Here is a 16,980-nt window from a genome sequence, read left to right as displayed (position 1 = left end):
GCATGGAGGTATTGCGAGGAAAATGAGATGGTCGGTAGTTGACAGCCGAAAAAAGATTGTATACATTTTGCATGGGCTAATTAGTTTCATGAGGAAACGCACAATATTAGGAAATGCGGAATCTTAAATCCGATAAGTCCGATCCAACACTCAAATGTTTACTTCTCACCAAAATTCTATGGTAACTCCGCATAATAAGGATGAATAACTCTGGTTCTTTCTTGCTATCAAGGCTTCTATATCGAGGAACCCAAATCATTAATTTTTAGGCCTTATCGGTCTACCAACGCGTAAAAATCGTACCTCTTTCATCTTACTAGGTATATTACTACGAAGGTACTACAGTAAAGACTACGACGGAGCCTTCAGTGAAGCGAACGATAGTAATCTTAGTGGGCCTGACGTAGGAGGTGCAGTAGTCATTTAAATAAGTAGTAGTGGTAGCCATAATAGTGGTAGCCAGCTATATCGGATTTATCGGATTTAAAGATTCCGCATTTCCTAGTATTGTGCGTTTCCTCATGAAACTAAGTAATTACTTATTTATACCCCAAAAATACCTTATGATTCCTAACCGAATCATACCCCTAGGGGTATCATTCAGTAACTTGCCATCCAGGGTGAAAATCGCAAAGGAGAGGATCCGTGACCTGGGCCATCCGACCATAAAGTAGAAAGGAGGGAATTTCGCCGACCGCATCCCGAAAGAATTCGAACCAGACAGCACTGGTCACAGACCCTAACCCTACATTCGGAAGGCAGCCCTGTAATACAGGACGGCCTCGGCTCTCCAACTATTCCCTGAGAGAATGCAGAGATTGAACGGTAGGGATCTCTACCGGGTCTCATACCTTAGGGGTGACAGGGCTCAGGTCAGGCGCAAAATTCCGAAGCCTATTTAAGCGCATTTGTCCCGGCACACCTTCAGGCCGGGGCGGCTATCCGAGACCTTGGCGCAAAAGTCTTGGCGTCCAGGACTTTTCCGTGTAGACCTCTGTAGATATATTCGACGAAAGCCGAGTGAACATAACTCAAACTCCTCAACACTCTATCATATCACCATCATCTACCAGACACTGAGAGAAACCCATCGCCACCTACGGCAGGCTCTCTTACACCGGAAAGCTCGCGTTGAAGCCGCATTTTCAAAAATCTTAGGGCATCCTTAAACGCTACGCCATGGGGTCTAGTAGCCGTTTATATCTTTTCGAACACTACTTAACTACCTTACTTCCCCACAAATGAAAACTTAGGTAGTCTTCCAGCCTATCTGCACTCAGCCTATAGCTCTCGAATACCTACACTTCTAACTACACTCCTAATGGCCAGCATAGGCATAGACACCTAGCTATATCTATCAGTAGGCCACTCAAGAGGCCACTCAAGTAAGCCACCAGGGCAACTGTAATAAATTACCAAGTCATACCCCAAAATTTGTATGAATCAGTGATCAGGGGTATGATTCGGTAAGGAATCATAGTTTTGGGGTATGAATTAGTAATAAGCCCCGTTTTGCATGCCCATATCAGATGAATCCTAGAATTGTGGAATATGTACTGGAGTTGAAACATTTCTGAGCGTGCTCATTCACTGTCGTTCCTTTGTCTCCATCTCGATATACCGCTTCGGAAATTGACTTAGTAACAACACCCACATACTCGTACACTTTTATAGCTCCCGCGACCCACGTCCAACTTGACGGATCACAACGTAAAGAACTGCTTCAGACCCAACGCCGCTATGGCATGTCAGCACTACCTCAGACATAAGCCAGTCCTCCTCACTTACCTAGTATTACTACTAAGTAGCGAACCAATCCTCCAGTTTTACTCGTCGCGCCCAGGCCCACTATGTACCTCACCAGACTGAACTTCACCCGTCCCTCCCGATCGAAGTCCGGCTTAAGCTCCATCCGCCGTACCATCTTCATCTTTCCCTCATAAGGCGGATACCTCACCGCCATCAAGAATTCGACCCACCCTGGTGTACTGGTGATGGTCCTGGCATGGCTGAAACAATCAAAACTCGCTTTGCCCCTGTACGCGCCGTGGCCCGAGTCTCCAATACCACCAAAAGCAAGGGTGGGAAGAGAACCATGCATAAAGCCGTCATTCACAGACGCACCACCAGATCGGATTTCTGCTAGACAGCGATCCGTTTCCGTCTTGTTACCAAAGGGATAAATTGCAAGAGGCGTTGCGTGGACTTCGTTTGCGATGCGGATCGCCTCGTCGAGGTTGGAGACGGGCAATAAAGGCATGAGAGGGCCAAAAGACTCTTCGGTAATCAAGCTGTCCGTCAGGGACGAGACTCGGATGATAGTCGGTTCGATGTATCGATCGCTCTCGTCCATGTCACCGCCCATCAGTATCTGACCTTGACTATCGTCAAGCATTTTCTTTATACGCTGCCATTGCCTGTTGTTGACTATGCGGCCGAAGTCTTCCGTGTTGCGCGTGCCATTCGGGTAGTACTCTTTCATTGCTTTCTTCATCTCCAGGACGAAGCGGTCAAACACTTCTTTATCAACCAATGTGTAATTCTGCGATATACAGACCTGCCCTGCGTTATGCACTTTACCCCAGAGAAGCCTTCTCGCCGCTAATCGTATATCGGCATTCTTCGTCACAATAGCTGGGTTACGGGCACCAAGCTCGAGGATGACGGGTGTGAGGGTCTCCGCGGCCTTCTTGGCAATGATGGTGCCTACCGAGGCTCCGCCTGTGTAGAAAATCTTGTCCCACTTTTGCTCCAGTAATGCCGTGCTCTGCGGGATAGCCCCTTGAACGACTCGGTAGCAGGATTGGTCCAAATAGCCTTCGATCACCTTCTGCATGACAGCGGCGACGTTAGGTGCGTTCTCGCTGGGCTTGACGACAGCAGTGTTTCCTGCTGCAATTGCACCGGCCAACGGGCAGATCAAGAGATTGACTGGGAAGTTGTAGGGTCTATGCAGCTGTCAGCTATGCTATACTTGCTCGGCCGAGACATGGTGGTCAGAGCGACAGACCCAAGGATCAGCACCGTCCCCAGAGGATCCTTCCTAATCTTCGGCCGCAGTACCATCATATCAATTGGCACATCCGGTGAACTCTCATCCCTGGCCCATTTTTCCAGATTGTTGATATCATATATAAGTGTGTTCGTACAAAAGTTGAGCTCCGAAAGGTTGGACTCGAAAATTCCTTTGCCTAGATCGAGCTTGCAGGCCGCTTCAATGGCGTTGGCATTATCTTTCATGCTGACAACGGTCAGCCATGGAAATTTCCTATGTCGAAAAGGACCCTCACCCCCAATACAGTTTCCGCAGCTGGACCAGCCTGAATTCGATGGATCTCGTCTTGTGTGTGAGGAACGTGGAGCGAACACCCTTGGCTATTTCTGGGATGACGCTGGGGTCAGTGAGCTCGAGAGCTGGCATCGCGGCCATACTTTCGATTATGCTTTGGAAGCTTGGTAATCGCGTAGAGCTGGTTCAGAACTTTCAGGAGCTCCTGTCAACTGTCAACAGAGGAGCGGAGCGACCACTTTACATTGGCGCCAAAGGTCTTATGTAAATATGTGCTGGGGCGCGGGGCTACCCAGTAGTGGAAAGCTTACCGAGTCACGTGATATGGGTGCAGGCTCAGATGTGGCCTATTTTGATTTTTTTGTCTTTATAACTGGTAATAGCAATCGAAATTACATCTAGGCCTTATGGTGTAGTGGAAAACCACTTTAAAAACCACACATTTCGTGACTAGTGACTAGCCACGTGACTAGCCTGGTTTTAAGCAAGTAAGTTCAAATCCACTAAAAGTCCATATGCACTGAAATTTCATGATGATTAATATCGTTGAACCTATGACACACGTGATTATACTACTATATCTAAAAAACCCCCTTATACTATTCGTATTTGCCCGGCATTTGCCAGGCTATTGCTTGCTAACGTGCTCCCAAACAGGCCTATAGATATTCTTTTTTTGATGCTCTGGGGTTATGGCACGTGTACGTAGTCGTAGAACGTGTTTATACGTGCTTCTAACGTGCTTCTGACGTGCTGGGACGTGCTGGGACGTGCTAGGATATACTTTTGACGTACCGGAGCGGCGGTACGATATAGTACGACGGAGAGCTACGGCGGCGGTAAGGTGTAGTGGATGTCTCTATAGAGTATACTCGGTAGTAGATAAGATATATATATCGTTTCGATCGTGGTAGTAGGTGCTTCTAATAGATAGTCGTCGTATTATAATAACGATTAATATAAAAGAAAGTAGTATAATAACGCTTTCTTTATAGATATAAATAGAATCTATTATTTGATTAATTAATTAATCTAGATAAAAATTAATAGAATAAAAATCGGTTTCGCTTAAGTTATCTTACTATTACTATACTCTATAATTACGCTCTTTATACGTAGCGAATAAATAGCTAAATCGTACTAGAAATATATTTATAATCGACTTATTAATAGATCTTTATATATGAGATTAATAGGTAATAATTAAAGTAGTTAAGACGAAGTAAAAAAATATAAAAGAATAAGAGATATAGAATAGCTATTTTTATTCTTTTTAAACTTATATACTAATTTCTAAATAGGCTTAGCGTCTCGCTTATTTAGCTAATAACTTCGCTATTAAATAATCTATAATATTCTTTACTTCCTCGATAATAAGACTCTATCTTTATCTTCTATTAATAATATTATATATAATAAATAAAAGGAATTTGCTCTATTAACGATATTCATCATTAATTCGCATCTTAATATATAGATTTTAGTCTTTTAAGAATCGATTATAGAAGGGATAGACTTCGATAGCGAGATTAATAATATAATAGATTCTAGATAGAGCGACGTAGATAAGAATAGTAATAATACTCTTAATAGCTATATTTATAACGATCTAATCGAGAATTAATTTTTAACTCTTATAAATAATAATAGTATATACTAGAGTAAGAGGAATTTATATTTAAGTATATATATTACTATTATACTCTTACTACTATATTCTTAATAGTATAAAAATTATATATCTTTTATTAATAAGAATAATAGTCTATCTATTATAGTCGTTGACTTTAATAAAAATTATTATCGATATAATCTTAAAGGGATCTTAAACGTTATTCGCTTAGAGGATTCGATATATTGTTAATATCGTTTTATTAATTAGTTTCTTATTAATATATAAATTTTATATTAGTATAATCTTTACTTTCTTTAATAATAATACTTTATTATCGAGATTATTATAGTTATTCGAACTCGTCTATTTAGAGTCTTTATCTATATTAATAGTTTAAATATTTATAATTAGATATTTAAGAGACTTTAAATACTAAATATTATAGTTATCTATCTTACGATTAGTAGTATATAATTATAGAATATCGTAAAATAACTCTTACTCTACGGTACTGAGTCGTTTCTTTATTCGAGTTATAAGCGATTATTAACTCGATACGCTAATAGATCTATTACGTAGTTAATTAAGAGTCTTATAAAATTAAATAGTCTTAGACGAGTTATCTTGCTATCGCATTATCTATAAAAAAATAACGATTTAATTAAATACTATATATACTCGATAGTTAATTAGAATATTCTCGAAATTATAAGAAAGAGTACTATATAGAGAGATCGTAAGAATTAAAGAAAGCTATTTAAAATTATCGTAAAAAAGAATATTTATTCCTTTATAGAAGATATTAGATTTATATCTAATTTAATATAATCGACGATTAATATAATAAAGGGTTTACATATTTATTATCGATTTCTTATTAATAATTAATAGTTAGTAATTTCGAAAGATCTTTTAAAGTCGAGATAAAGACTTATCTTTTAATTATTAAAAATCTCTCTTTACAAATAATAATAGTAAGCGATATAGAGTAAAATTATAAATTAAGTAAGCGATTATTCTAATAAGAGCTTCTCTTAGAATTAAATAAATCTTTTCTCGATCGTATAAATTATAGACTAGATATTTCGATATTATATTAATAACTTTCGATTTTTCTATATTAGCTATATCGTCGATATAAAGAAGAAGTTAAGTTATATTATCTTATCGATAGTAACTTATAATTTAATTAAATACTTTTCTTTATTTAGTATTAAGAGTAATTAAATTACTAGTCTCGCTAAGACTCGCTAAAGATAAAGAATCGCTATTAATTATATTATAAATAAATTAAATATATAATATAATCTTATCGATATTAATAGCGAAATCTCTTTATAATTAATTATAATCTAGATTCTCTAATCTATATTCTAAATTAATCTCGATTAAAATTATATCGCTATTATAATATAGATATTGAAGGGTTAATAGCTCCTCGTCTTAATAATCTAAATTCTTATTATTTATATTAATAAGATACTTATTTAACGACGATAGCTTATAGATAAATAAATCTTCTAAAAAATTTAATAAATAATTATATTTCTTCTAATAATAGTCTTTATAGATTTATTTTTAATCTTATTCGATATTTAATAGATTAGATAGATTAATCTTATAAAAGAAATAATAAAGTATTATCTTAGCTCGATATTATTCGAAGTAATTCTTATTTTAATTAAATCGAGAATATAGATATAGAATCTTCTAAATTTTAATAGATTGAAAAATCTTATTTCATTAGATATAGTTTTATATAATTTATATAAGACTTTAATTCTTTAAAGCCTTATTATAAGAGTAATAGTATTTAATCTAGATCTTATTTAAAGTAGTAATTATTTCATTTAGATAAAGTCTTCTATATTAAATATCGTTTAATTAAATATTAAGATTAACTATTAAGTAAGAGTTTTTATAAAGACTATAGTCGAGTAATAAATAATATATCTCTTAAGTAAATTAATCGCGCTTTGATATTATCTTATTATATAATCTTATAATCTAGATAAGTATAAGAGTATTAAATGAAAGGTGATAAAGAATATTCTTATTTATATCGACGAGTTTATTAGATTTTTTCTTCTCTTTAAAGATATATTTAGCGAGATAATAAATTATACTCTTCTCGTTAATATATAAAGCGAAATCGATATTTAATAATTAAGCTATACTTATCGTAGCCTAATATTTATTAAGCTATAAGTTATTATAAACTAATTTAAAGATTTTATAGATAAGATTACTATAATTACTAACGATAGAAGTCTCTTACTTTAATTATAAGAAAGCGAATTAATATCTAATCTCTTTAATAGTCTTATTACATCGTTGATAATACTTCTATATATATTTATAATATTATACTTAGTTAAGGAGCTTCGCTAACTTATAAAGAGTATTAGTATAATCTATAAAAATATAACTAAATAAATACTTTATTATAGAAGTTAAATAATTATCTAAATTAATAGTAATAACCTTAGTTCTTTAATACTTAAGATATTTAACGATTTAATTAATATCTAATATATTATAAATCTATAAAAATCTATAAATATAATTACTTTCTCGTAATTACTATTTAAATCGATATTAATAATTCGAGAGATCGAATTTCTTATATAATATATATTTAAATAGAAGGCGAAAGCGTAAATTTAGATACTTAATTATAATATAAGAATTTTACTAGATAAGACGAAAGATTATATTATAACGCTAGGCTTTAATAATATTAAAGTATTTATTCTTATCGGGTATATACTTATAGAGGTTATATTATTAGAAATTAGTAGTATTAATAGTAAAGAAAACGCTTGAGATCTCTTAATAATAGATGAATGATTTTAGTTCGATCTTTGCTCGCTATTAATAAGAACGTGTATTTTATAGACTCTAGATCTTTCGAATTAAGATATTTGAGACCTTCTTATTATTATTAATAATAAGATTTTATAATTTATTAAGATCTATATTGCGATTAGTTAGACGTTTTTAAATTTATTTATTAATCTTTCTAGACTACGCTCTTATTATAATATTAAAGGCTTATTAATAAAAGCGAGAGTATTATATAAATCTATTATTTTTATATCTTATTAAGTATCTAACGTAGTCTTTAAAATTAATATTTCTTATATAAATATTATAAAAAAAGGCTATATTATTTAAGAATAGTATCGGAAACGTTATGCGAGCGATATTTAACGAATAATTATATTCGCTAATTGCTTTATTTTTTAAGGAGTATAGAGAGATATCTACTTTAATCGAAGGTAGAAATATATAATTAAGCTATTTTTAAAATATATAAAGCTTTAATAGATTTATTATAAGGTTCGATATATATAACTCTTTAATAAAGACTTCTAAGTTATTAATATAATCTAAAATCGAGTAATTAAAGTTAGTAAATTTATTATTTTAAAGACTCTTTAGAGGCTCTTCGAGGGCTCTTCGAGGGTTTCTATCGAAGGGGTTTTTTTATAAGCTTAAAATTAAGAGATAAATAGAGAAGAATAGAAAGGGTTTTAAGGGGAAAAAAAGGACGAAGTTATAATATTTAAAAGACCCTTTAGAGGCTCTCTAAGGGCTTTTTAAGAGCTTCTATTAAAGGGGTTATTTTTATAGACTCGAGGGGGTGAGAGGAAGAGAGATGATTAGGGAATATTGTGGTTATATATCTACGTTTAAAACTTTCTTTTCGAAGTCTAAATCCTTTTGAACCTTTATACTCTTATATTCCTTTATATACTTACTATCTTTCTCGTTATCGTTATTTAGAATATTTAATATATTATTAATAATATAGTCGTTTATTAATAATTAGAATAATCGACTTTAATTGATATAAAATTCTTAATAGTTAAGATGATATCTAATTAAATAGACTAGCTAGATCTTGATATATTAATAATATATATAAAATCTTCGCTAATATTTATAACTAGATTCGCTTTCGCTTCTATCTGAAGAGGAGGGTTTTATATTTAATATCTAAAGTTCTTAAGATAGAGAGAGAGCCTTTAGATTACTTTCGATATGTTTTATATTTAGCTAATTATATAGCCTTTATATTTATATTAATATCTCTTAACGCGAGATATATCTATCTAGACGTATACTTTAGCGATTAATATTTTTTTTATTATTATTAGTTATAATAGATGAGAAGATAGAGATTTAAAATTTATTATATTCTCGACTGAGTAGAGGGTAGAGTTATTTAAATAATTCTTTCGATATCTATTATAAATGGTCTATAACTTAACGATTTAAAGCTTTATATTAAATTCGATTTCTTAATAAATATTATATATCTTTCGCTTTAATTTATCGAGTTTAATATAGAAATTAATAATTAAATTTTAGTTTTTTATAAAGTAAGTCGAGGCTGAGGTTTTTTTATTTCGAATATGAGACTATAGTATTTCTAGCGAAATATCGTTTTTAATTAAGGCGGATAAGATAGTTAGTTAGTCTTAGATTTATTTAATTATATAGTAGTTATAATATCGCCTCTACTCTTTCTTATTATAAAAGAAATATATACGTAGAATATTATACTTTTTAGACTTATATCGTTATATTTAGACTCTATAGATATTATAAATAAAGCTTAGATATAGTACTACGGTGTTTAATAGTTTATAAATACTATATATTTTATAGCGAATAGATATAGGCGTAGAACTTGATATAGGCGTAAGAGAACTCGAAGAAGTTACTCTACGATGTATTGCTTTTATTATCTTACGCGTATAATATTTCTTTTAATCTCTTCGCTTACGTAGTAGATAATTCTAAATAATCTCTATCTCTCTTATATATTTTTCTTATTCTATCTCTTTTATATACTTTTAAACTAATTACTATTATCTTCTCTTTCGCTTAGAATTATTCTTCGTAATCGTAATAAGAGGATTGAGAAGCCGGGTAATAATAGTATTAAGATTAATTTTATTAAATAATCTTCGCTTTAAGGCTGAGAGGGGGTATAAGGTATTAGAAGTAGCGAGTAAGAACGTAGAAGAGTAATAAGGATAATTTTGAAGCTGTTAATTAAATATTCGCGATTATATCTAATTAGTTATTTAACTAATAGATATAGCGAAGATAATTTAATCGGAGAAGGCTATATTAAAAGATATTCTCGTAATTAGAAAAAATTTGATAGAAAAAATTCATATAGCTTTAATTAAAAATCGTCGAACTTTACTTAAGTAAGAGTATTAAATAGTTATTTTCCTTACTTTTAGTATATATATTTTAATATTTAATTAAATGTTATTTTTATAGACTTATATAAAAGCGCTTAAGTAGATCTATAATTTTAGTAATCTACTTTTCTATTATATAGTATATAGTATTTAAGAAATTAAAGAAAGATATAAATAGTATTTTAATAATCGGGGTTCAGTCTTATAATGCTTTCTATTTGGGACGTACCCGTGTTTAGATCGAAAACGAAGAAATAAGGTGTATTTTAGACTGAAAATAGTGAAATCCGATGATCTAATTGGTCACTAGCCTCTTAGCGTAGCACCTATTCTTATTTTGAAGTCTTGAGCATTGAGAAAGCAAGCTTTTTAATGAGTTAGGGCTAGGGTTAAGTGGAGCAACTACAAATCTCGGGACCACAAATCTTTGTCTGGCGGACACTGATTTTTGAACAATCTAGTGAGTTGAGCTTTTTTGTAGATACTTCTCTTCTGGAGATATCGTAGGCCTTTTCACCTATCAGCTGTGAAATACTTTGAACCCTAGCCTGATAGAAACCGGCCTCTTCCTTCTGCCTAGCCCAGCTCGAATGACGAGCTTCGCTTCCTTTTCCATCAGCACCACTAACGCCTGCCAAAGCATCATCATGAAGCATACACTGCCATAATGTCCCCACAGACGGCGAAAAGAATTCTTTCCACCTTCCGCTTCCCCCTGCACAGAGTGGCGGCAACGGGAGAAAAGACGCCCGCAGGCCTGCCACCATATATAATTTTCCATTGTCCGCCTCGGAAGCGAGCTCCTACTCTAGCTGGCACCGACTATCCGGCGCGGTAGCGCTCGCCATTTTCTCATCAGGGTATTTGCAGAGATCAGAACAATCATCTACGGGAAAGCTTTCGGCGGCGGAGTCTTACATCTTGGGATTTCAGATAGGCGCCTACTGCGTTGGGTATGCCGGGAAGATCGAGAGTTCAAGGTTGTTTTGAGTATGAGCGGGACGGAAGGCATACAATTCTGCCGCTGTACGACGCATCCAAGGACAGGACATTTTACTATCTTCCTGGAGCTGCTACCGTTTTCTTTCATTGGTCACTGATAAGCACGGATTCTGCATCGCGAGCACATTATGAACAAATGTTGGTCTATTATATGATTTGATGTCTCTACAGTATGCATCAGACTCGCGCCCTTTTCCAACCATTCTTGGATACCCTGCACGCCATAAGAGTCATGCAGCCCCCTATCATGACACTTCCAGCAAACATCTGCGCATACAGATACGAGCCATCTCTTCTCTGTATCAAAGCACCAGCCAAAGGTGGTCCCGTCAGACATGCAAAGCTGACAACGCTGAAGACCATACCCATGCGAACACCCGCCTTCTTCAGATCGGAAGTCAGACCCGCCAGTGTAGCTGGGAACAAGCTCTGGATGCCGGAGGCGAAAAGTCCATATATCACAGCAAAGCCAACTAAACCGCCCTTCGATCTGACAGCTGACCAGCAATAAAGCAACAGACCCGAGATGAAGGCGAAGGGAATGATGGTGTTCAATGGGCCGAAATAGCGGTCTGCCAGGTGGGCAGGAATGAGCCGGCCGAAGAGTCCAACGCCGTTCAGAATCAAGAGATCGCTGATTGCTTCAGCTTGGCTAATGCCGAGAATGTCGCGCCCGAATGAACCAATGTAGTAAAATGCGAAGTAGAGTCCCCAGAAATTGAGAAACATAGCGATTGCAAAGAGAGCGTAGGGAAGTTCTTTGAAAGCTCCCCATTCCACGATAGGCCCAGTCTTGCGTGGAGGAAGGCGTGGTTTTGTGAACGTGAGGGTTACAGCCTGCACGGCTAACATAACGAAGCCGACGACACGGACGGTCCAGGGGAACCCTAGTTTGGGGAGGAGTTGTCGAACGATCACTGGGAAGACGACGCCGCCTGTCGCACTGCCGGCGGCTGCAATACCGATCGCTAATGACCGTTTCCTACTGAAATATGTAGAGAGAAGAGAAAGTGCCGGACAGAAGATGAGCCCGTTTCCGAGCCCGGTGCAAATTCCCTGGGCCAAGAATAGTTGCCAATATTTGGTGCTGAGGGAGGTCATGAATACTCCGATCAACTGCAAGATCGAACCAATGAGAAAGGTTATCCTGAATAGGCCATAATCTGTGGCTCGTCCGGAGAAAGTGCCGACAAAAAAGAGCAGAAAAATCTGGACTGAGCCCACCTGTGCAGAGTCCCGAATCAGCATCTTTTTCTACGGCAGCAACTCGGCTTATGGTGAGAGTAGGATCTCTTGTGACCCCCAGTTCAGATCCAACGAAAAGTACGTACCCAAGATATGTCTGACGGAGGGTGGCCCAACGTGGCGACATAGTAAGTCTGAAAGACACCGAATGAATTGATATAGCCCCACGTATTGAACACAATCAAGTGGCCCATAAGAACCTGAGTCCACGCCGCAAGACCTCCATCCGGCGGTGGTCCTGGATCAATTGAGATACGAGATGTCGTTCTGCTGAGAACCTTGGCCAGCACACCTCCCGGACCAGGCTCGTCGATGGACTTGACTCCCATAGCCGGTGCTTCTTTGGGGGAGGGGTCTATCTCCGGTGAATCGACACTGCATTGCCCCTCTCCGTCCGATCTGCTTGAGCTTTCTCGTTCGCCATTGTGGACGTCTTTCTCCGAGTCGGCCGCGGTGGAGTCAACTGCATCCTTAGGCATGCTAAATTGCAGATGCTATCCGGTGTAGGCTATGTAGACCTAGGTAATTAGGTTTGCCAAAGAAGAGCGGGCGGATTTGTGGCCCAAAAGAGGGGTTGTCCTGGATCTTGATCAAGTGCTGTCTATCCAGGACCTTCTCGTGATACTTCAATTTCTCGAGTACCAGAAAACCGGGCAAGCAACAGCAATGGCAGCAAAAACATTGTGGGTTATACAACCGCAAGCTCTGGTATGCTTGGTGATTGAGAATATTACTAATGGTGGAGTGACTCAATCGTGCTCAGGATTTCGGATCTCGGCAACCTAACACGGGGGTCAACCTCAAAAATTAGCGAAAGTACTAGCCCTAACCCTACTTTTAAAAAACCTCCCTTTAGAAATATCGTATAAATTGATATCTTTCTAAGATATGATAGGAAAATTCTTTCAAGCGTATTGTCTAGGTAACGCTTTAGATAGGATATTATTTAAGACCTTAACGTAAGAGTCTTAGCGTTTAGAATTTTCGATATAAATCTTTATACTCTGTAGAGCCATCGTATTAATTTTAATAGCTTGATATATGAATTGAGAGGTGGCTATGAAATATGGTTTTGCGAATTCGCGGGGTTGACCCCCCTGTCAGTATGGGTTGCCGTAGGCACGACACGAACCGCTAGGCCCATGGCGCCAAAGCAAACGTTCTCAACTGATTTCCTGTTGACCTGCTTTCAGTATCTGATACTGCCAAGAAACCATGAGTCGACTCCCAGCTTGTGCAGCACTGGGAGACGGCCTCCAGCTCGTACTGCATCTTACGCCGTCTGCAACCCCATCCCTTCCTTTCTGACCCCTGCTACAAAGACAACCGGACCCTTGTAATCCCTCCTCCCCTGCACCAGGTACGACACCAATGCAATACCCAGCACGCCGCCCCAGATAGCAGGGCCCCAATTTGCAGTACTCGCGTCGACCGGCACGCTGACTGGGAAACAGCTAAACACGAGGGTAATCAGCGAATAAAAGAACGCGAACAGATTGACCGGCAGACCCCAGCGACCGAGACTGAAGCGCGCGGGTGGTAAAGGTTCGTGTCGGAATCGTTTGAGAAGGAGACAGCCGATGGAGATCAGGTAGGTGCCGAGAAAAGCGATTAGGTTGAGCGAGATTATGATGTTGAAGGCTACTGTGCTGCCGAGTTGGATTAAGCAGAGGATGAAGGAAAGGAAGGAGGTGGTGAGGACGGCGTTGAAGGGGACGTTTTGGCGGTGGTGCACCTATGAAAGAAGACGGATTAGCAAACAGTGGAAAGGGATAATAAGACAGACTTACTTTTGAGATCCAACGGTGGCCTGGGGTGCCTCCGTCTCTTGCAAATGCCCAGACTTCCCTGGAAGTGGTTGCAAGGGATGTGATGTTTGCAGCCCCGATGAGAAGGGCCAGAATGACTGTGAGCGCAACGTTGACGCCCGTGGATCCAGTATTCGCAAATGAATTCTGGAAGGGTGAGGATGCGTTTATCGCATCTTCGAGGCTGCCAACGGTGAATAGCATTGTGATCATCATTGCGAATCCGAGGGCTGCATATAGTCAGCATAGGCTTATCTTGACTAGCAGAGGCAGAATCTACCTGCATTGAGGAAATAGCTCACGACCATAGCCCACGGAATAACGACAGCGGCATCTTTTACTTCTTCGGCTAGACAATTCTTAGCTATTGCTATCATACCGGTTTTTCTCAACTTACCAATATGAACAGCGGCATCCGGTCCCAAGTTCGAGAAAAGGATTGTTATCGTCCCCACCATAAACGAAGTGCCAGCACTACTCCAACCACCTCCATTGACAACTGGTCCGAAAACATCGCTAGCCGAGTTCTTCGGCGCCAAAACCCAGAGAGGTACGATCGTAATAACAAATCCAGCCAGATGGAACACCAGAGACACAACCTCAATCGCAGGCAACAGCCTCGCTCCCCAGGTATTGAAATAGATCGTCGTTATGAGGAAGAATATCATCACCAACGTTGACTGCCAATTCGTGAAACTCCATGAGGGATCGTATACCTCGACGAGCGCTTCAACGAGAGTTGACATGATGAAGTAGCCACTCGCATTTCCCGTGAGCCATCCGAGCGCAGATGTCCAGCCAGCTGCGTAGCTGAGGTATTTTTGATAGCGAGGCGGGCTGAATTCGGATATCCAATGATACTGTCCGCCCGACGTTGGAGCCATGGATGTCATTTCCGCCATCGTAATCACGACTGAGCCAAAAGCGAAAGCAGTGAAGATGTATTCCCATACAAGTCCTCCAAAACCTCCATTGATCAGTCCGCCAGAGACGGAGACGAGGATGTACTCCCAGGTACAGAGATACATCGAGATAAAGCCGAAAGTAGCGAGAGGGCCGAAGACTCTTCTATACTCTTGCTTCTTCCCCAGCCGCCGCATATCGCCGCGATCGAAGATCGTGTGCCAGGGGTTCTGGTAGGCATCCACAGCTTCCGGCGGCTGTTCTTGCTCAAGCACTTGAGTCGCATTTTTGAGCTCGATGTCACCCGTGGGCGACGACAGCGACGTTGACGGCGATGGAAGAGACATTTTTCGATGGAATATGTATAATTATGCACTACTGAGATGGAGAGGAAGAAGGAAGAGAAGGAAAAAAGAAATCCTGAGACTTGCTTAGCAAATCTTTACTCGTTGTGCACCATCAACTGGGAATACTTTAGCGTGCATCAGGCTGCATGTCGAGGGACGGGAACCGCTCTAGACTGTTGCAAGATACGATACTCGTATTCACTAGGATTTGCAATCTTCAAAATCTAATTCTTATAATTTATTATTCCGCAACAATATAATTAAAAACTGGAAATAAAAAGGTAAAAGAACATAAAATATAATCGGGCTTAAATTGATAAAGTTGTATTGATTGATTGATTATCTATACACGTGTCTATCCAACCTATAAAGGATACTTACGGGCTACTCCGTAAGCAATTTCTTCGCAAGGGAAACCCTGCACGATATGCTCGTGTTGGGGTAAAAACCCATGCTTCCCCCGCATGTGTCACTGTTCTTGTGAATAGCTTCAAACCACATCCGTTCCCCTGATTGGCAGCCTCGTAAGCAGTTTCTTCGTAAGGGAAACCCTGCACGATGTGCTCGTGTTGGGGTAAAAACCCATGCTTCCCCCGCATGTGTCACTGTTGAATACGAGTGGTAGCAAATTGCCGCATGCGTTTGGGCCTCCGATGCATCATACCTAGCTGGAAACTTTGCGTTGATTTGTTTACCGAGGTCTGCATCGAAAGCCCTGCATCTGCCAAGACGCCGATAACACTAGCGCCAAAATCTCGGATGATACCCCGCATGAGAATATGCCTGGGCAATGCACTGACATCTGCTTCGTAATTCCGCCTAAATTGAGCTCAGTTGTAGACTCGGGTCATTGCCTCTGTCATGCCCAATAGTGATTCCTAGATTCCAATGCGCTCCCGGGAGATACTTCTAGGGCCCCCGCTACAGTGCCTTCCGAAAGTAGGGTTAGGGTTACTAAATCTTGGCGTCTTGGCATGCGCAGAACTTTTGGTTCGTATATAATTTTCTCATATGTCAGAAGTCCCGACTAGAACAACTGATGTCAATTAGCCATGCGTCAGCAATCTGTCTCGAGCTATGTTTGATGCTCGTCTACATTACACCATCATTAAGTCATGGGGATAAAAAGGCAAGCGGCTCACCATACTGGGTGGAAGAGAGAAAGAGTCCGAGTCTGCATACCGAGGAGAGCCTGAATGGGTCGCAGCTTGTGAGTTGCAGGGAGGGACTTGGTGCAGAGGGTTTATATTTGTTGCGCTGAACGATGTTTATGCTAATGCCACCCGAGATTGCGTATCTCACTTCTTCTTTTTGTGCAATTCATTCCAGACCACGGCGCCCGATTGAATGGTCGCTTTTGGGGCCAGTGGAGAGGCGCCGGGGAGTATGGTACAATTTTTAATGGTGGAGTGGCGGCGGCGCCGTTCACACTCTACTGGGATGGAGACTTGAACGGGTTGGTACCTTGATGAGCTGCGAGGAAGCAAAGCGCCCTACGGAAACGTGTGCAAGACAAGGAACGTGGGTACGCGACAAGACAATGAGG

The 16,980-nt window shown here is 38.8% G+C and overlaps 3 protein-coding genes across 3 annotated transcripts; all 3 read right to left on the bottom strand.

The window, feature by feature from the left end:
- Positions 1 to 1,703: 1,703 nt before the first annotated feature.
- On the bottom strand, positions 1,704 to 3,430 carry HO133_005819 (uncharacterized protein; the record flags this gene model as incomplete). The annotated part of the gene is made up of 4 exons (XM_037296724.1): positions 1,704 to 1,738; positions 1,789 to 2,948; positions 3,011 to 3,241; positions 3,291 to 3,430. 4 exons carry the CDS (start codon positions 3,428 to 3,430, stop codon positions 1,704 to 1,706), a joined length of 1,566 nt encoding a protein of 521 aa, XP_037147905.1.
- A 7,878-nt stretch (positions 3,431 to 11,308) lies between these two features.
- HO133_005818 (uncharacterized protein) lies at positions 11,309 to 12,855 on the bottom strand (the record flags this gene model as incomplete). Its single annotated transcript, XM_037296723.1, has 2 exons — positions 11,309 to 12,355; positions 12,463 to 12,855. 2 exons carry the CDS (start codon positions 12,853 to 12,855, stop codon positions 11,309 to 11,311), a joined length of 1,440 nt encoding a protein of 479 aa, XP_037147904.1.
- A 794-nt stretch (positions 12,856 to 13,649) lies between these two features.
- HO133_005817 (uncharacterized protein) lies at positions 13,650 to 15,434 on the bottom strand (the record flags this gene model as incomplete). Its single annotated transcript, XM_037296722.1, has 3 exons — positions 13,650 to 14,111; positions 14,167 to 14,414; positions 14,582 to 15,434. The coding sequence occupies 3 exons, from the start codon at positions 15,432 to 15,434 to the stop codon at positions 13,650 to 13,652; spliced, it is 1,563 nt and encodes a 520-aa protein (XP_037147903.1).
- Positions 15,435 to 16,980: the final 1,546 nt, after the last annotated feature.

The sequence above is a fragment of the Letharia lupina genome (assembly GCF_014066315.1).
Source record: "Letharia lupina isolate WasteWater1 chromosome Unknown contig_22, whole genome shotgun sequence".
NCBI classification, from domain to species: domain Eukaryota; kingdom Fungi; phylum Ascomycota; class Lecanoromycetes; order Lecanorales; family Parmeliaceae; genus Letharia; species Letharia lupina.
This window is presented reverse-complemented; position numbering and strand designations above follow the sequence as displayed.